This window comes from Castanea sativa, chromosome 10 (genome assembly GCF_040712315.1).
Source record: "Castanea sativa cultivar Marrone di Chiusa Pesio chromosome 10, ASM4071231v1".
In the NCBI taxonomy this organism is placed as follows: domain Eukaryota; kingdom Viridiplantae; phylum Streptophyta; class Magnoliopsida; order Fagales; family Fagaceae; genus Castanea; species Castanea sativa.
Genome location: NC_134022.1, coordinates 2,853,036 through 2,874,725, shown reverse-complemented (window position 1 = coordinate 2,874,725; position 21,690 = coordinate 2,853,036). Strand labels below are relative to the sequence as shown.

Sequence of the window (21,690 nt, the reverse complement as noted above, 5' to 3'; positions counted from 1 at the left end):
AGCTATATTAGATAAGGTGAAAAACACGTCCATAGGCTATAGTGTCGACTAACACTCCGAACATGATTCAAAGTGCCAATCTACTCTAACTTGGAATTAAAGTGATGATCAAGAATCAGGAGCTCATAATTGGAACTTTAGCATCAGAAGCCCAAATTTGACAATTTTGCTTAGTTTTTGGATTTGCACGTACTATTAGCTTATCATCTTAGAAGGATAAATATATGAAGTTATGGACTTCATAACTCTAAAATAATGGAGTCCCAATAGGTTTCTAAGTCTTTGAACTAATTTCACTATAAATAAAGAGCAAGATTTAGGTATAGTACTTAGATGCTGTTCATTAGGTTCATTTCTTAAGATTCAGTCATATGACTTTTTTTTCATGGATGAAAGTGTATTTTTTAACTTAAGTAGCCACATGACAAAATCTTAAAAGGAACAGCACCTAATTAAGTATTGTACATAAGTTTTGTCTATAAATAAAACTGGACTCAACATAAAAGGGAACCAAGAGTAGTATGAGCTGGAAACTCGAAAGAGAAAATCTAGAAATTAAGCAACACCATTTTTCTAAACATTTCCACCAGATGAAGGATTAGAAACCCATCTATCCTTCATCTAAAAAGTACATGATTTATATGTTAAGGGTAGGGTGTCCAAGAACTTATACACACATGTTTAAGTGTACTTAAACAATGCGGGACATTTGGATCATAACATACCACTACACTCTGCAGCTGACGTCCACGACAACTCACTTGATCAATATTGATCGAATGGTAGCCTTTTCTCTTTTGGCAGCTCCACTCACCTATCAGTTATTTTAATCTAGTCTCTAAGTCATCCTTCTAGGATCTGACCACAAAGCCACAATTCATTTGATCACATACTTAATGAGTTACATCCGATTACTTGATATGGTAGTTGGCTCTAATACCAAATGTTAGGAACCCATGGGTAGAACTCACCCTTGAAAGCCGGCTTGTAAGGGGAGGGTGTCCAAGAGCTTATATACACATGTTTATGCTTATATTTAAACAATATGGGACACTTGGATCATAACATAATCAAATGTTATTTACCATTCAATCCATGACTCACCTTTTATGCACAATTTTAAATACAAAATCTTGATAACATAGTTATTGATCTCAGATTATCTTAAAAATTTGCAAGCATGTAAAGTATGAAAAGAAAATCTAATATAATGATGGATTTGTTAAAATTCGCATCAAATAGTACACACACACCCAACTTATTGTAACTTTTTATCACTATTATTACACAACCTAATAACTTTTTTTTTCCACCTGATAACTTTTTAATAGATTAATATCTTGAAAGTCCCACATTTAGATTATATGTTTTATATGGTTTAATACATATGCCAAATTTTTGTGTCAATTTGATGTTATTTACTATTTCATCTATAAAATATCAAAATTTTATTTACTATTTGATCTATAAAATCATCTTTTATACATAATTTTTTAACATAAAAAATTTATAAAATTTTATAGATGAAATACCTATTTATTTTTTTATTATCTTGAAATTTGCAAGTATGAAAGATATATTGAGAATATAATGCAACAATAAAATTTTCAAGGTATACAACCATGGATGCATAGTTGTCAAAACATGAATCGTTTCGTGAATTGAATTTTTATTTTTCTATATTATGTATCGTGAGATACACAAACACTTAAAAAATTATATATTTACATATATATATAATGATATATTCATTATAAATAGGGAATATATTCAACTATAATGACTAATTTAATCATCACTAATGTAATAATATTTAACAAGCTAACAAAATAAATCACACTAACATGTGTTTATAATATATATATTCAAATTAATTAAACATAAAAGTGATAATACATTACAGATGACCAAAAATAATAATTTCTTTTCATTAATTATATTCATTATCTTGCCTAATCAACTCTATCTAAGTCAATGTTATTATCATGTTCATTATTTGGCATATATATTTTTTCATTGAAAAAATTTATACGAGTCTCTCTCTTTTTCTCTTTGCACGTTTCTCTCTCTATCTCCTCCGTGACCCAAAAAAAAAAAAACACAGCCTGCCTAACTTTGATTAATAAGAAAACTATTGCTATGCCGTTTTGCTATTATGGATGAGGAGCAATTATGCATGGATGAGAAGCAAATATGCATGAGTACACATAGCTTTGCTATGCCGTTTATTGCTTGGTCCTTTTGAGAAGTAGGGTCCATAACCCAACCTTGCTGTATGACATCTGCATATGCCAACCAAAAGCCCTTTAGCAATGGAAAATCAAGTCTAACAATATGTCTAACATGCATAACTTCTAGATGACAGTCAATTCTATCATGTCAACAAGCCTACGGAACTGCAAGCAATGTGCCTGCATCAGCTATTCTAGCCAACAATAGTTTAACAATAGTTGCAAGGGAACAACTGAAATTAAGCATTTCACAACCGATGGTATTACATCTAGGTCACCAACTCTTCTTCTAATACAAGATTTTAAATTAAAAAATTTTCTTCTGCAGAACCATAATGAATGTCCACAGATCATACCAATAGTATCGGAAACAACATAATTAGCAAGCCACGATGGGATTTATACATCAACTATTACCATATTTGAACAGTCATGGAACTTCATTTTTCTCAAAGAGCTTCCTTAGCTCCTTTACCTGAATCATCTAGCATGAGTTCTCAGGAATTAGAATGGACTAATTAGGCATTGCTGACAGTTTTTTTTTTTCTACTAAGCAACAACAAAGATAGGACCTAAGCTACAACCAACAAAACATACACATTATCAGCCAACATGCTATGAGACTTAAAAAGACAATGTGAGACCTTTCACAAAAGGCTTTAGAAAGCTTTCGTGTGGACTTAAGCAACATAGGAGCCTAATAAAATTTAAAATAGAGGGGGACCATCCATCACTAGTGTATGAAGTCATCTATAAATTTGAGGTTCTGGTTGTATACCTCTTTGGATAGTTATTTATCTTTGTATTTTCTACTTGTGCAGCACAACAATAAGATCACTATCTAGAAGATAGATAGGACCAAGCAATAAAACGACATAGTAGAACCATGTGTATTCGTGCATAATTGATTTTCATCCATAACAGCAAAACGGAATAGCAATAGTTTTGTTAATAGTCTAAGTTAGGTAGGCTGTGGCTTTTTTTTCTTTTTTTCTTTTTTCTTGCCAACGACCTAGCCATGGAGGTGGAATAGCTGTGGAGGAGATAGAGAGAGAAACGTGCAAAGAGAGAAAGAGAGAAATAGTAGACGTATAATTTTTTTTTTTTTGAGTTTAGAAATAAGTATGGAATGTATTAAATAAAGAATAATAAAAGAGATCAATTAGAATATTAGCATTAATGTGAATTTTTTTTTACCATTGGATCTATGTAAATCCAATAGTTTGAAAAAGATGAAACTCTAAAGAGTTATACCAGGTGTAACTTAAACCCATCTCGTGTGTGTGTGTGTATATATATATATCCTTTTGGAATTCTAACTTCTTAGACTTATAACAATAATGACAAAAAAAATTATATTGTTAGTTAATACCTTATTCATAGTATAGAAATAAATTTGCAAATATGAAAGTGAAGTGTAACTGTGTAGTTCAAATTTTGTAGGAGAAAGAGAAAAAAAAAAAACTTATGGACATGTTATTTTATTGGGTTAAATTAAGTAACCTAATAATTATATGTTAAAAATAAGTCTAACAACTTGTTTGATTCAAATAAAAGTACAAATTTTAACAAAAGAATTCATTTTAAAGCATATAGATGTATTGTACGATACGATTCATATAATACGCACCATTGTATTATAAGATTTATGAGCACTTTCAATACAATCCTATGATGTTGAACTTTTTGTACACGGTACTATGTATCACGTATTGTACATTACTGACAAGAATTAAGTTACCATTTTTCAGAATCAGGCAATGTTAGGAGATTCTTAATGGGGATGGATAGGAATTATAGGGGAATTGTAGAGAAATTGACTTAGTTTGAAGTAGTCACTCTCTAGTCTCTATAGAGAAATATTAAGAGAGAGAGAGAGAGAGAATGCACTAAGCAATGAGTTGGTTTATTCTTCATTGATATCTAATGTTAAATTACAATTATGTATTTATAGGAGACTAGGTCTAATATCATTAGTTCACATGACTCAAGATAATTGGCTAGTTAATTCAACATATGCTCTATGAATTAAGTCATGTGTTAAATGAGATATATATGCTCAAATCCTAATTAACTCATCATAATCTTAACTAACTAGCTAATTACCTAACTAAAGAAATTACAACAATTATTTCATATTCCTAACAGGCAATTAGCTAGTACGTACATTCAACTACTTAGATAGTGAAAGGTAACTGAGTTACGTATAAACTCAGCTATTTCATCGACAAAGAAAACTTTCCTACGGTTTCCAATCTCTTAGTTTTGGACAGAAAATTCTTAAAAGATGTCACTTATTTCTTCTCAAGATAGTTCTGTAGTCTCCATCAAAAAAAGAAAAAGAAAAAGATAGTTCGGTAGTTCCTATTATGTAATAAAAATCAACCATTTTGTTTATCTCCTTCTCTCCCTCCCTCCCATGCTATTTAATGAGTTTGATCCATTTTTTTGCCTCGTCTCTTTCTCTATCTCAACTCTAAACAGAGTTTCTTACCCATTTCTAGACCAACATCAAGATGCTAGCACCGATTTTTTTTTCTTCACATTTTTTGAAGAATTAATCGTCGCCATCACCCAACCATATGGGCAGATGTGCTATTTTTACCACAAAATAAATACTTACAATCAACACCGTATTTCGAGATTAATATTAGTTTCTAAATTTGACATATTAGTACATCCCACCGTCCAATTACTCCTTTAATAATTTAGTTTTGATACTATTTTGAAAAGTAGGACCAACAGGGACCTATTAAGTCAATATATAACCGCTCCTTAAATTTCTTAAAAAAATAAAATAAAATGCCCTCCTTAATTTCAAATTACTAAACAAAATAGAAAAAAAAAATGCTTTGATAAGATTGCATAGAAAATAAGAAATCCTCATAGATGTCCAATTGAACTTGACTATGAAGGATTTGGGGAAAAATGGGCATTTGCCCTTAATTTACAAACTATGCAACAATTTAGCAATGTCAAGTTCTATGTGTATTTTGCCACTTAAAATTTTTTAAAAATTTAAGTGGAACTCAAAAATTCGGGACAAATGCCCATTTTTCCTAAAAGATTTATATATATATATATGAGATAGAAATTCTACCCTACTTTACTTAAGTATATATGTGTGTGAAGTTTTCTTTATTGGAGGCTTGAATCCCGACCTTTGCCCTTCTCACCTTATAAGAACTTGGGAGGAAATGGCTAAATACCCTTTATTTTTGAAGTATATAGCAAAACAACCTTCTTTTCAAATGTGTGTGTGCATGTGTATCAAAATACTCTTGTTTTGAATCTCGATATTGTTAATATCGAATTCTGCCTGAAATTTGACATTAGCAATTTTGAGTTCTATGCAAACTTAAAAAAAAAAAAAAAAAGTGTGACAAAATATGTATAGAAATCAATATTGCTAATGTTGAGTTCCACTTGGAACTCGACATCAGTAATATTGAATACCAAAAACAAAGGTAATTTGTTAGATACTTTAAAAAATTAGCTATTTGGCTAAATAGTTTAAAAATAAACGGTAAATAGTCATTTTCTTCCAAGAACTTATACTTGTAAAGCAACTATTATATTAAGAGTGCGCGATGTTATCTTTTATTGAGATTGCATAAAAAAGGAGAAACCTTTATAGATGTTTGATTGAACTTGACTATGGAGAATTTACATAAATTATATTTTGTTAAGATTGCATAGAAAAGGAGATTCCTAATTACTAAACTAATAAGAAATTTAGATTTCAAATTTCAAGAAGCTTTAAGTGCCTAAAAGAGAATAATCTCAAGAATATAACGAATTATGTTGCAAATAATTATATAATATCTAACTTATGTTAAGAATAGTTATAGAAAGGACGGTTAAGAGATTATAGGAAGCTTTAAAAAAAAACTAAAACTATTGCTAATTTACTATAAAATAATTTACATATTAACTAAATTAACCTGCATGTCTTTCATCCATGGGAACCTCACACCATTAGCAATAATATTTGTTTTATTGAGCTTCTTTTTTCAAGATCATCTGTGTAGATTTTATGGGCCTGCCTTAAGTAATATACCATCTCTACTCCAACCGTGAAAGGGACTTGTTCCTCCTCTAATTGCAAAAGGGCTTTAAATACACCCATCTCATTCTAGCTCTAACTACGTAATGAACCTTGATAGCCTTGTTACTTTTTTGCCTCACACCACCATAGACACTCTTTAAGTAGTTAATATAATATATAAAAATGCATTTAACTCAAAATGCCTAAACTCAATGAATATGTGTTTAATTATATTATATTAACCACTTATCATTCTCATCATTATTTAGTGTGAGGCTTCATTTAAACTTGTATATCCAACAATAATGAATATGATGTGTGCTAAAGATAATTTTTTTTATTATTAATTTTTATTTAAAATTTGACACATTAATTATAAATTTTATGCCGTAATATTTGTTGCATTTATAGCATTACCTTGAAAGGAAGAATTTTTTTTAATAAAAGATGTGAGAGAGGAAATGGTTATCGAACGAATTTTGAGAAATTTTAGGCCCCGTTTGGTATAGTGTGCGTTTGGATACCGCTTATTTTACTAAAAAACTAAAAACAATAAAATAAAAAATAATAATTTCTACAACACTGTTCACTCTTTTTAACATTGTAGCTTTGCCTACTTGCACTGTTCATGTCTCGTGAATAGTGCAAGAGGAGCCGGTCAAGGAAAAAAAAAAAAGACAAATGCAAATGTGAACGTGAAATGCACAATCCAAACAGAGCCATAGTAGTTTAATAACATATTTTTAATTTTTAAATAACATTACACGAATTCACACATATCTTTTTACCCACACATATTTCAAATAAACAACCTTACGAGAAGTAGTTACCAAACCATAGAATATGTATTGGTGTGTTATTTGTGAGCCTTTAATATGTAGCAGAAAGTTACAATTAAAAAAAAACTTTTTTTTTGGTCAAAAAATAAAAACTAATTTTTACTTTCTCCTCTCTCTCTCTCTCTCTCTCATTTTCTCTCCTCTCTCACTCTCTAGGTTTTGCTGTGGTGGGTGGTCTTCAATTCCCTCTCATCTCTCACTCTTTCCTTGATTTTCTCTCCTCTCTCACTCTCTTGGTTGTGTTGTGGTTGGTGGTTCCGGTTGTGGGTCTCACTGTTGATGGGTTTGGGTGTAGTTTTCTGGGTTCATGCTGTGGGTTTGAAAGTTGGGTGGTAGGTGGTGGCTTGGATTTCGGTGGTTACAGTTTTGCTGCGGGTTTCGATTTCGGTTGGTATCCGTTTTGCTTTGCTATGGGTTGGGTTTCAGTGGTTACTGATTTGCTATGGGTTTCGATGTCGGTGGTTTCGGTTTTCCAGTGGGTTGGGGGTTCGGTGGTTATGGTTTCGCCGTGGGTTTCGATTTCGGTGATTTGGGTTTTCCAGTGGGTTGGGTTTTGGCGGTTTCATTTTTGCAGTGGGTGGTGGCTTGGGTTGTGGTTTTGCAGTGGATAAGAGGGTGGAGGCTGGCGGTGGCGTGAGTGGTGGGAGAAGAAAGAGACAGACAATGAGAGAGGGAAAGATGCAGATGGTTAATAAAAAATAATTAAAAAATTATAAAGAAATGATATTTTAATGAAGTTTAAAAAAATATAAAACGGTTGATGTTGAATGTATTATAAAATAGAGTGTTAAAATAAATAAAGTAGTGTTTTGAGTTGTTAAATATATGTTTTTAGTTTTTAAACAACATTATACGCATTTTTACATATTTTTTCACCTACACGTATTCTTAAAAAATACAAACGTTATTAAAACAACGTTACCAAACAACCTCTATATTTTTTAGAATTCTTGATGTGAAATGCTCTAAGTATCTGTTTGGATACAACTACTAAAGGGGTGTGTATGCGTTTTGGCGTTTTTAGCATTGGGATTGGTGCTATCAATGGGTCCCGTGCATTGTTCATGAGACCTAAAAGTTGTCTAATTCAACAAATTTTTCTTCAAAATTGGGTCCCATGATGCTATTCATACATTTAAAAATTATTTTACTAATGTTTTTAATTTTCAGCAATAAACAGAATCCAAATAGAACCTAAGCCACGCCATAGGCATAAATAAATAATAAATAAATTTTCATTAATTAATAAACAGAATCACCGATTAATATAATATTATTATCATTATTTGTTTGCGATATATTATTTATGTGTAACATTTTTTTTTTTGGTTAAAATTTTTAATGATGTAATACCTTATACTTTTTTAAAAAAAAAATAAAATAAATTTTTAACTCTAAAATTAAACGCTCTCCGTTTCACTTGAAAGTAACACCATCTTATTTTCCATAACACACTATAAAAGATTCTTTATATTTCAGTTAAAATTAAGAGAGTGCATTTTACTATTAAGATTTTAATTTTTAATTGTTTTTTTTATTATCAGATAATGTATCGATTGTCATATCAATTTTTATATCTTGAAATTTATAAAATTAAATTTGAGTTATGAAATAGCAAGATTCATTTAACACACAGACAGAGAAATATCCTCCCTGTCCCCTGAGCTCATGCAAACTCAGTTATGACCTGTGAATGAGCGAATCCTATCATGAGTTACGAGTACTATGTTGACGAGGCTGTACCTAACATTAGTTTTTACTTACTTCTACAACAATTACAAGGATTTAGTATGAATTGTTATTATTAAGTGAACAGTTGCTACTTGTCTCTTTCTATACCGACGGCTGCTCTCTATGCCAATGCCATCACATGCCTCCACGTGAAAACTAATCACAGGCCTTCCATTCATGAATGCATTTCTATTTTCCCTGTTATAAAAATTTGGATAAACTTTCGGGTACAATGATTGGAAGAAGACTAAATTCCAGAGTTATAATAAGTATTACAAATTTTACTATATATAAGCAAGGGGTAGGTCTAGGTACTGGATTCGATCAGATGATGATACGTTTTTAAAAATAAACACATGTCACAATTTTAACAGGTTCAGTATCACTGGACACAAGATCTAATCTGGTCACATAAGCAAGTTGATGTGATTAAAGTTTAAACACACAAAAGCAAACAAACAAATAAAAACCAAAACAAACAAAAAATTCAAAGTAAGTAGTATTTTAGCCTTTAATCAAACTATTTCACTCTTTATTCATGAAACACTTTGAAAATCCTATAGACCAATAGTGCAATAAATTTAACTTGAGACCTCTAGGTTTATATCATGCTCTAGACTAACAAGCGCACCACTTGAGCGTCCCCATAAAGGGCCCATTTATTATTATATTCATTATTATATTATTTTGTAAGTTTTCTATATTACTATTTAAGGGCTTCTCTGTTTAGATCAAAATTTTTTTTTTCTAAAATACCCCTACATCTTTATGTTTAAGTAGAGACAAAACTAAAAGACAATCCGGTAAAAATATAACCTTGACTTCCATTATATCATTGCTTAAAAGATAAGGTCACTCTCCTATTGATTTTCAAATTTTTTTATCCATTTATAAATTAGATTCTCAAAATAAAAATTATATATATAATAAAAACCATTATTATTTTTTTTTGCTACTATCACTAAAAAAAAAGCCTCATCGCACGCGCAAAGCGCGTGTGATGAGGTTAGTCTATATTATAAGAGGATTTCTCTCTTTTAACTGGACTTTTATGTAGTTTAAAAATACCATCATTAATGAAAGATAACTTTATTTAAAAATAGAGTTATAAATGTCAAGCAACAAATTTCATTTTGAATTCAAAAAGAGAATTCTTAAAATGTAGGATTTTTTTCCCTTTATGTTCAAAAAGGAAATTACAGTTAGTACTTATCTCTAAAGTCTATCATTTTTATTTGTTTGAAAAATAAAAAAGTATTTCTAAATTATAATAGTTACAAATTATTAATCTTTACTCAAACAAATAAAAAATCTTCTGATTACGCGCTTATATAATAAATTTTATAGTCGCCGTAGCATATTTCTAACTTCAAATACTATTAAAAAATTCAGTGCATTATTTACTATATGATAAACTTGATTTTTGTCCTAGGCCATAAAACAAGAAACATATTATAGTAAAAGACAATAAAAATTGAAATTTAAAATGAGAACCAACCAACCGGAATATTTGGTAGTGTTTTATTAAATGAGGCCACGAAGAGTTGCTATAAAACCAAAAACATCAAGGCAGAGAGGCAAGCCATAAGCCATTTGCTCTTTGTGGTAAGCAGAGGCTTTATTGGCTATCCAACTATTGCCGTTGAGCTAGCTTAGCATAAACTAGTAATTAAGATTCATACATATATAATGGCGGGGCAGTCACGTAAATGGATGATATTGGTGGCAACAATATGGATTCAGGCATTTACAGGCACAAACTTTGATTTCTCAGACTATTCTACTACTTTGAAATCGGTTCTTGGGCTTTCCCAGGTGCAGTTGAATTACTTGGCTGTGGCCTCTGATCTTGGAAAAGTGTTTGGTTGGTCTTCTGGGCTGACCTTGATGTATTTTCCACTCTGGGTGGTGCTGTTCATGGCTGCTTTCATGGGGTTTCTTGGCTATGGCATTCAGTGGCTCCTCATCAGAAACGTCCTCACCTTGCCTTATTTCCTGGTACTCTCTCTCTAGAAAACTTCAACTCTAATTATTTCTGTTCGAAATATCAGGAGGTATTAATTGAATTATATAATAATATTTAAAAGTTAAATGGGTTAAGAAAATTAAGCATATTTCTTTAAAGATTTCTAATATGGCATAAACAGAAATTGGATTTGCAATTGGATGACAATATTGTTGGAGGCCTTGGATTAGAAAGGTACTCTTATATTAATTAATTCAATTTTGAAATCCAAAACTCAATTCCATTGAGCAGAAATTAAAATTCTGGAATTTCTGTATGTTATTGTTTTCTTGGTAGGAGGGGTAATTATCAATATCAAATTGATAATGACAGTTTTAAAACTTTTAATTAGAAAGAAAATGAAAAAGGTTGCTAATGGTCCAAGTGGGACCACCACTGCCGTAGAATTTTCTTTATTTTTGGCTACTGTGAAGGTTAAGATTTTTTTTTTTGAACCTCTGTGAAGGTTAAGATTGAGATTTCAGTGACTGTGGTTGGTTTGGTTTTATTTTTATGTTATCTCTATGGCATATATTATTGTGTTTTTCTACAACTCCTTGTGTGGCTAAGAAAAGAGATAACTTCATCAATAGGAAATTAAATTTGTTGGTGTTTGAATGATACTTTGGGAGTTGGAGTAAAAATGGTGATGGCTGCACTGCACACTAGTAGTTTGTGGGGTGTTTTTATTTCTGTTCCCCTTGTATGTAAAAAAGAATTATTTATTTATTTTTATATTTGTTGTATGCAAAAATCGTCTCATTTTAGAAAATATTTTGTTTTTCTAAAATTGTAAATTCTATTTTAAGAAGTAAAAATAAATTCATCCAAACAGAGTAATAACTATTATAGGTATAATAATTATTATCCCTTTACAAAGATGTTTTTATTTGATGGGACCCTTTATATATATTTGATTTATGAATAATCGTTCACATATATTGTGTGTCTAATAGAATTAGGATTTGAATCTTCCCCCACTTAAAATGTAAACGAGTATATAATTTTTTTTTTTTTTTTTTTTTGTGGAGGAAAGATGATATATAATTTTTTTTTTATATAAATTTGAATACTCTAGTAACATAAGATACTTTCCTATAAGTTTCTTAAAAAAAGGAAAACCTTTCTTATAAGTATAACCTATGACCATAATTTTTTGATAAACTATAACCTATGATTGTAATATTCATAACTTCAAGCTACCAAAAATAGTAATTTTTATTTTTTAGTATACCTTAACTTTTCATGCCCTTACGGCTGCCCATGCTTGAAAAGCAAATAAATTTATTTAATTTGGTGTAAAATTTTTTAATAGAGTTATATGGTCATATCGGTGTCTAATCACATTTTACAATGTACCCACACACACAGTTGTTAGGATGGTACCCTCGTACATAAAGTGATTGGAGTTGGAGGTTGGAGGTTGAAGGAGAAGGCATTTATGATACAAGGTCAACAATACCACCGCCCACGTTGGGCGGAATGGTATTTCCCCAAGCCTTAAAGCTTGTGGGAGTTGAAGAACTAAGTTCGAGTGGTTCTAAGTCAGGAGGGGTAGGATAGTATGTTCAGGACAGTTTGATGTATTGAGAAGTCTGAGGCGAAAAATGAATTAAAATCTTTTATATATATTTAAAAGTAAATTTTAAAAAATTATCTAAATATTGTTTAAACTCTATTCTCTTGATAGATGCAAAATTACTAATTAATATGATCTGTATAGAATTTTTTTTTTTTTTTTTGAGAATGTTTATAGATGCAAAAAATTTGACAAAATTTTTCACGCCTGTTGATGTGGAAAATTAATAATGATGAGTAAAAAGTGACGTTAGTGGTGGACCTAGATGAGAATTAGTAAAATTTTGCCAACTTAATTGTTGTGAAAAGTCTTGTGAAATTTTTTGTGTATTTCTCTTTTTTTTAGAAGTGCTAAATTTATAACACTTTCACAACAAATTCTTAGTGTTAAGTTGTTACTAGTTCTAATTTGAATCCACCATTGAAATTATTTTTTAACCATCAATTACAGCCAGTAACATCCTGCTACTTAGAATTTATTGTGAAAGTATCGTGAAAAATATTATGACTGTAGAATTTTTTTTCGTAAAAAAATACTATTTTATTTATTGGCTAATATTTGGGCTTAATTAATAATATTAAAATGAAAGAAATAGCTCTATTGGTTAAAATTAGGGGGGCCTTTTTTTTATTCGGGGCCTTAGGCAACTGCGTCTCTGGCTTATATGTTAGAGCCGGCTGTGAGTATATTAGGTTCATTAAATTAGGATTGCTATTTGAGCACAAATATATATATATATATATATATATATATATATATATATATATATATATATATATATATATATATATATATATATATATATATTTCTAACATTTAGAAAAAAAATTTACATTTTTACAAGTTTTTATAGACCACAGGCTGCTGGAGGACTAATATCTTTGTAGGGCTATTACTAAAATTTTTCGATTTTGTAAGCTAATGGTAATGGGGCCATTCTAAATTTTAATATTTAAATTATTTGCGTAGATAAATTGTTCATTGTTTTCAAATCCTAGCCATTATTTGCTTTTCTTTTCATTATAGTAGTCAAATACATAAGCCTCCCACCCAAAAAGAAAATTATCAAATATATGAGCTGAACTAATTAGCTACATATATTGAAAAAATAAAGGTTAGATTTTATGTTTTTTTATGTTATTACTAAAATATATATAAAGTTTCGTGTCAATCGAATTTTATATACTAATACTATTTGATCTATAATTTTTTTTTGATGCAAAATTTTTAGACAACTCATGTAAAATATAAAAATATTTATATTTAATCTCTTTTATTTGCTTCACCATACTTTGTCCTTTATGTTATTTTCAAGTCCTAGCTAGCCAAATCGTTATGAATTTATTATGTAGAATATTTTATTTGTTTTTAATAATTAAAAACGAATTATAAATTTCATTTTATTTTATAGAAAAAATTAAGATAATTTATTTTGACTACATTTGAATACAGACACGTGTTTAAAACTGAACATGCGTTTGCATTCTAACATGTCCAGTGCAATTGATGCACTGGACAGTGGATACAATCTCAACCCAAAGTCACCAACTCACCATCTATAAGTATTCTTTAAGGAAAATTGCCTATCTCCAAAAAAATAAACAAATATAATATTTAGCCAAATAAATAAAAAAAACTTTAGTCAGATGGGGATGGATCACGCACTGATTGCTACACGACTGTTTCTCTTTTCCGAAGATTTACCCAAAAAGCTCCAAATCAAGAAAACATTATAATATTTTGATCTTTACAAAAATGTTGAAAATTCAAAGAATAATGCAAACCAATTAACCAGCTAACCATGACGTGGGTACATACACATTCTTGATTTGGTGTAAGCACGTGAGGAATCTAGAAGGGTAGATCAGATGTTGAGAGATCTGAGCCCTCTTGAACCTACTGGTTTGGCTTGGCTTGGAAATCCAATAATTTAGTTTTTTTTTTCATTTCTTTAATATTTTTTTCAGTCTATAATAACACTTCCAAATATAGTGAAGCAAATAAAAGAGATTAGAATGAATGAATGAATTTGATAAAAATTAAATTGATATTATATATATAAAGCAAATTGAAAACACAACAAATTAAGGAATATTCTAGTGTAACATGACTTGATCATGTGCAACAAACACTAACTGCACATTGATAGAAAGAGTAATACAGAGTTGTATGAATCAGGTTAGGTAATATCATTTGTGGTGCTCTATGTCAGTAGTTCGAACCTCAACTTTTCCTCCCCCATTATCTACTAGTCTCAATTGGACCTTTCCTATAAAATTCCATTATTATTTACCTCTTTCTCTCATTAGCATGTCAAGTTTGGATTAGGATTTGGACTATATTGTTTGGATCTTACTCACTAAACAGTTGGACATATTTTTAGTAACCTCGAATAGTCCTTGACAACTTTTTTTTATTGGTAATTTATATACATATATAGTGGGTCTTGGAGCCAAGACCTTATTCTCCATCCAATCATTATAGGAGAAGGAAGTGTCAATTGAGCTGTAGCTCAATTGGCCCTTGAACACTTGACATTTAGAGCATTTTAGTCTCAAGAAAACTATTTTAGTACCTACCAAACGTAGTCTGGAGTGTTCATTTTGGATTAAATAGGTGATTTATATTGTTCTTGGCCTAGCCTGACGAGTTTGATTCACGCCATTCAAGTTCATACCATCCCATATGGTGCTAAGTTTCGGGACTCTTTTGTGCCAAGTGCCAACATTGGTAGTGGCAATGTTGGCAGTGACAATAATGTGACTAGTAGAGGAAAGTTAGGCACATGAGTGTTTACCGTGAAGACATTGTTAATTCTTCTCTCATCCTGAGCACATTCTGTCTTCAATATCCATATGGAAAGCATGTCTATGCATTTAATGTGAACTAGAAAGTTGAGGAGGACAGCATACAAATCCTTTGTCCCATTTTTTTTGTTCTACTCTATATGCGTCCTCCTTGAATAGAAATCTTCTGTTCTAACCTACTGAGTTTTTTTTTTTTTTTTTTTTTTTTTTGGGACTGTATTTATGCTACTACTTAGTACATTGCCAATGTATGCTGTAAATCGACGAACTTGAAGGTTTCCTATAAACTATTTTATACGTATGATGCTCAAATTGTAGAGTTGGTCCCTTGTTCAATGTTTCCACTTATAAAATTATGACCCATTAATGTTAATCACAACAACATCTACAAGGACCTATGGTTAATCATTGTCGACAGTGTTAAGTAGCAACTGTAAAATGAGAAGGGAAGCCTCATAGACAATAATCAAGATTCTAGACTTTAGAGCATGTGCTTAGATTTGGATATGCCATGTCTAATTAATAAAGCTTATATGCCGGCTGCTTTGAACAACAGTTGCCCGAAAGTTCAAAAAGTCGAATGGTGGTGGTACTGGTACAACTCCAGGTTATTATTATTATTTTTTTAGGTAAATAAAAAATAAAAAATTCTGACATGTTTTTCTGTAAAACGTTAGTAATTTAAAATTCTTCAGAAGGATTCCTCTTACATGGTTTTCTTGACATGCAATAAACTTTTAAAGGAGAACCTTTGAAGACCTGATCATATTGTTTCACTTTTGAAACAACAATAAAACAGTAATCCTAAACTTTTAGGATCATTATGAATTTTCAAAAGACTAATTAGGATCATCCACATGTATTCTTGTCCGTTATTCTATTATATTTTCAGACTTTCTTTTATCTTGTTAGTTGACATATCATTTTTTACTAGTATTAATGCTGTTTTAAGTAGTCTCAAATAAAAAATTGTTGCATACCTGCATGATATCAGATCTAATATTCATTTATATTAATTGAATCTTTCTGCTATTGCCAATGTAAAGGGACGATCAAACTGTTGGTACAGGATTGTGTCTAACCTCTGGCTGATCTTAGAAACGTTGCATGTGATGGATTCTTTTTTTTTTTTCCTGGCAAATCTTGAAATAAAATATGGACCCATGTCTAGGTGAATTAATAATCTCAAGGTACAGAGATTGCATGTGATTGTCAGCCAGGTGTTTCTTTTCGTTTTTTGAGTCCTTCCAACTCCCTTTTTGTTTCTTATTACTTTGACTTCTGTATAATTCATCAAAAATGGACTTAGTTTCAATTCGCACAATTTGGTATAAAAAAAAGAAAGATAAAGAACAGTTTTTTCTCAGACTTTTAAACCATTTCCATTGTTCATTTTCTCTCTGATATAAAAAAACCATTTCTTGGCATTTTGTTTGCAAGTTCACAATGAAAAGATATCATAGATAGGGATAAGAAAATTAACTTTGTCCTTGGATGGAGGGGGAGGAGAGGGGATGAGATGGTGGTGTTTAATTAACCTTGTTTGGATATTTTTTTTAGAGGCAGAAGGGGAAAGGAGTTTTGAGGGGATTTTGAAGAGAAAGATACCCCTTATAAACTCCTTAATTTTTATTCCCTTAATTGGAAGAACTAAGAGAGGAAGTTTTCACATATAATAAAAAATTTTAATTATCAATTGTGTCTCTATAATGTCAATTTAGATCGATTTCTTTAAATCCAACAAAAAAGAAGTATAAATGTCAATTTATATGTTTTCTTATCATTTCATTGTGCTTCCCTTTTTTTTTTCTTTAAAAAAAAAAAAAGGAGTTATATCTATTCATCATCCTTTTACCTAATTTTTAGAATATCCAAATAAGGAGAAGGTATAATTATTATTTGTCCCCTCTCCTCTCCTTTCCCGTCATAACCTTTACTCCCCTCGCCTTCCAAACTTCTAAACAAATTACTAAATACAGAATTTTTTGTTTCATGGAATCGGACCAGACACATGACATACTATAGTTAATGAAGTGTGAAGTATTTTTGTTTGTGTACAATTACTGCAATCTTTATTAATTTGCATAACTTCAACATTAACAACTGTTCTAGTGTGATTATCAGTCGTTTAGATGACATCCAATAAAGTGATCATAATCCATTTATAATGAGCACCATTGTCCAATGTTTTTCATGGAAGCTCATAAATATAATTATTAGTTTTTGAGTTGCATATTCCTGCTAGAACAAGATTTAAACCCATGTAATAATTAGTTAGACAAAATTTTGCAATCATACTGTATTCCAATTATGTTGTTGCTAACTCAAATTTGATTCACCAATACACTAGCACCATAAATATGTTGTTTGTGGCCTCTGATAATGACAAGTCTTTTCCATTGTGGAACTTGTTTGTTTCAGGTCTTTCTTCTCTGTTTGTTGGCTGGGTGTAGCATCTGCTGGTTCAACACTGTGTGTTTTGTTCTTTGCAATCAAAACTTTCCAGCTAATCGACCCCTTGCCATCTCACTGACAGTAAGCTTCAATGGTGTAAGTGCAGCCTTATACACTCTTGCTGCCAATGCAATTGATCCTTCATCTGATGCACTATATCTTCTTTTGAATGCCGTCATTCCTCTGCTCACTTCTGTTGTATCACTAATACCAATTCTTCGCCAACCATCTCTAGACCCTCTTCCACCTGATGCAGTTCACCGCGACTCCCTTATATTTCTCCTTTTGAATTTCTTAGCAGTTGTTACCGGTATTTACCTTCTTCTCTTTGGTTCTACCACAACTGATGGAACAACAGCTCGTATCCTCCTTAGTGGAGCCATTTTCTTACTAATCTTCCCTCTATGTATCCCTGGCGTTGTCTATGCTAAAAATTGGTTCCGTCGTACCATTCATTCTAGCTTTCGCTATGAAGGCTCTGGCTTCATTCTTGTTGATGCAGATGATCTTGAGCTTCATAAGGAGCTCCTTTCACGTCATGCTAGTAGTATTGGCTCTATTGGAAATGGATCACTCACTCATCCCTTAGGCGATAATGGATCTGTGATTGCAATCACCAGACAGAAAACTGGAGAGATTGAAGGATGTTGTCAGAGAATCCTTGTTAAGGATCAGTTGGCAATGCTTGGGCAAGAGCACCCAGCTGGAGTGCTTGTATGTAGGTTTGATTTTTGGCTATACTATTTGGCTTATTTCTGTGGAGGCACAATTGGCCTTGTGTATAGTAACAATCTAGGACAGATAGCACAGTCATTGGGACAAAGTTCAAAGACTACCACCCTCCTTACTCTCTATTCATCATTCTCCTTCTTTGGCCGATTGCTTTCTGCAGTACCAGACTACATACGTGCGTAAGTAATCACAACTATTACTTTTACAATGCTTTTGAAAATAGATTGATGATGAATGACTACTAATGCACGGTGAGCAGTATCAATGTCCTTATTTCAATGGATATTTTTGAAAAATATGAAGAGAAAAGAACATTAGGAAGAGAGAAAACATGGAGTCTGCATAATGCTTATGCTTGCATTTTAAAGTTTTGACCATAATCTAAGAGAACAGATTCTTCTCTACTTCACAGTTAAAATTTTATTTCTTATATTTGACGATGTACAGAGCTTCTTAATTTGAACAATGAAATGGATCCATTTCAAATGGAGAGGATCCTAACACAATGAGATACTAATGTAAAGGATTAGTGCATGTGTTGTTGTCAAACTTAATTGAAGTTTCTAAAATGTTGTAAAAAATTTAAGAAGATGTAGCATAATAACCAATTTTTTACAACAATAACAAATTATTACTTGTGCAGAAAGTTCTATTTTGCTAGGACTGGATGGCTGACCATTGCACTTTTGCCAACCCCAATTGCATTCTTCTTGCTAGCGAGTTCAGACAGTGCGTTCGTACTACATGTTGGCACTGCACTGGTTGGGTTGAGCTCTGGGTTCATATTTGCTGCTGCTGTATCAATTACGTCCGAGCTCTTTGGACCTAACAGCGTAGGCGTCAACCACAACATTCTCATCACCAATATCCCAATTGGGTCACTTGTATATGGATGTCTTGCTGCATTAGTCTATGATGCCAACATAAGCTCTGGCTTAGGAAACATAGTAATGTCTGACTCAGCAGTGTGCATGGGGAGGCAGTGCTATTTCTTAACATTTTTGTTATGGGGTTGCATATCAGTTCTGGGACTAGTTTGTAGTATGCTGTTATTTTTTAGAACCAGACATGCTTATGACCTTTTTGAACAGAACCGTATATCAACACAACTGTATTAGTGGGTTGTGGTTAGGTTCAACTAGAGAGTTGGAGAGGCACTAACTTGTACAGATATGTCAATTGTGTACCACTGTTTAGGCCCTTCCACAAATGAAGAAGGTTTCCTTGTTTTTACTAAATTTTGGAGAGAGAGAGATGTTCTAAGCAAAGATTTTGACAATGACATAGTGGTTTCTGTGGTGAGAATGTTAGGATGGCTCTTGTAAACATGGAAGATATATCACTAGTGTAATTATTCAATATTTGAACGTAATACTTTCTTCTCTTGATAGGGCCTCGTTTGAGACCCTTAATACATGATAGTGAAGAGGAGATAAATTATGTAGTTGGACAATGTTATATTGAATTTGATCAATTGTAGGATTGATTTGTTTTGAAGTAATTTCCAAACTTTTTTTTTTAATTTATAATTTTAGTACTTTTTTTATGTATTCCATGGAAAACTTTCTAGAATTACCATAAAATTATTGTAAAATAGCAAAAAATAGTTTACTACTTCTTAAAGTGAATATCAAGCAAATCAGTGGAAATTGGAAATTGTCTTTTTAGAAGAAGCCTATGCCTTTTCCCACCTACCTCCTCTAGTCTGAGTTTGTTTAGTTTGCAATTTTGATCTGTGTACCTGTCTCATCTGTTGGGTGTTTAATTATCTTCCTTCTCTTCCTTGTGAGGGGTCTTGAGCTTGGGGTTTATTTGCTATTTATTTGATTTTCACAAATAATTTCATTAAGTAAACTCAAATGAAACTATTTTGTTATGTAGCCTCATTTGGAACTTAAGACCATTGTTATTAATACCGTTTCGGACCCCGTTTCGGTTTGTCTAGTGGAATGGAATATTTCGGTACCGGCCGATTTCGGCGTACCGTTTTAAGGTGTTTCGGGTTCCTAAAAATTAAATTATATATATTCTTGTAAAACATAAAATTGTCAATTCTAATAAATAAATAACTAAATTTCAAATAATACAAATCATTACTCATTACATAAGCCCATAATAATTAATAACTAATAAGCCAACAAAATTTATAACATAATATTAGCCATCAAATAATAAATTTTTTTTTTTTTTTTTTCCATAGGCCAAATCACGTACCGGCCGGAATTCACATCTCGGCCGGAATTGGCCGGAATGGCCGGAATGGACCGGAATGGCCCGAAATTTGGCCCGAGGTGGAACGTTAAGTATCTCGGTACCGGTTTGCATACCGGAACGAAAAATTCCGGCCGTTCCGGCCGGAACGGAACGGAATCAATAACAATGCTTAAGACTATGAAAGTTGAGTTCCTAGGGGTAACTCAAGTTTTAAAAACTCAAGTTTCATGGAAAAAAACCTAAGTTTAAGTGTTTTTTATTTTATTTTAAAGTTCTTACTAAAACTCAAGTTTCAAAAACTCACGTTTCAAATAAGACTACTTAGCAACACAATTTCGTTTCAAATTACTTAACGAATTGTTTGTGAAAGTAAAATAAATAGCAATAAAAAGGCGCTTGACCCTGTATCTTGTACTTCCCCTAGTCCAATTATGGGCCTCTTTTTGGGCTTTGCAGATGTGTCTTTGAATTGTACTACAAGAAGGCTGAACAAGATAAAGATTCTACTACAAAAATGTAAATAGGATATTTATTGTTATTGGGCCTTCAAATTTATGGCCCAAATAAATAAATAAACCAAGTACTGTTTGTGTTTGGCTCCGAGAAAAATCAATGAAATAATTGCAATTTTTTCTTTTTTTAGTTTTGGTGTATCTTGAGCAATGACAAATCGAAATCCCTCTCCCGTGGATGGCCTTTTTTGTTTTGTTTTGTTTTTTTTTATTTTTTTGTGTTTTGAGAAATAGTTTTTATTTTTTTTATTTAGAGTTTATTTGCACAATGTTTTGTTTTGTTGTTGAGAATATAAAGTAAAGTAAATCCATAAATTCTATCTGCCATTTGATCATCTCATCTGAGTTCAAAGATAAACATTGAATTTTTTTTTTTTTTTTTGTAATTATATTATTTTCCCTAGAGATTTGAAAAAAATAACACTCCCTTCATTTGTTTTAATATTAGGAATGGAGTATTCCATAATTTTATTGATTTTTTTAACCAAAATTTAACCATGATTAGTAAAAAGAGTGTATTATAAACTCAATGATTTTT

General features: G+C 31.3%; 1 protein-coding gene across 1 annotated transcript; it reads left to right on the top strand.

Annotated features, from left to right (window-relative positions):
- Positions 1-10,423: 10,423 nt before the first annotated feature.
- On the top strand, positions 10,424-19,926 carry LOC142612818 (protein NUCLEAR FUSION DEFECTIVE 4-like). The gene is made up of 3 exons (XM_075784978.1): positions 10,424-10,847; positions 17,662-18,605; positions 19,070-19,926. Exons 1-3 carry the CDS (start codon positions 10,539-10,541, stop codon positions 19,542-19,544), a joined length of 1,728 nt encoding a protein of 575 aa, XP_075641093.1. The 5' UTR covers positions 10,424-10,538; the 3' UTR covers positions 19,545-19,926.
- The last annotated feature ends 1,764 nt before the right edge of the window (positions 19,927-21,690 follow it).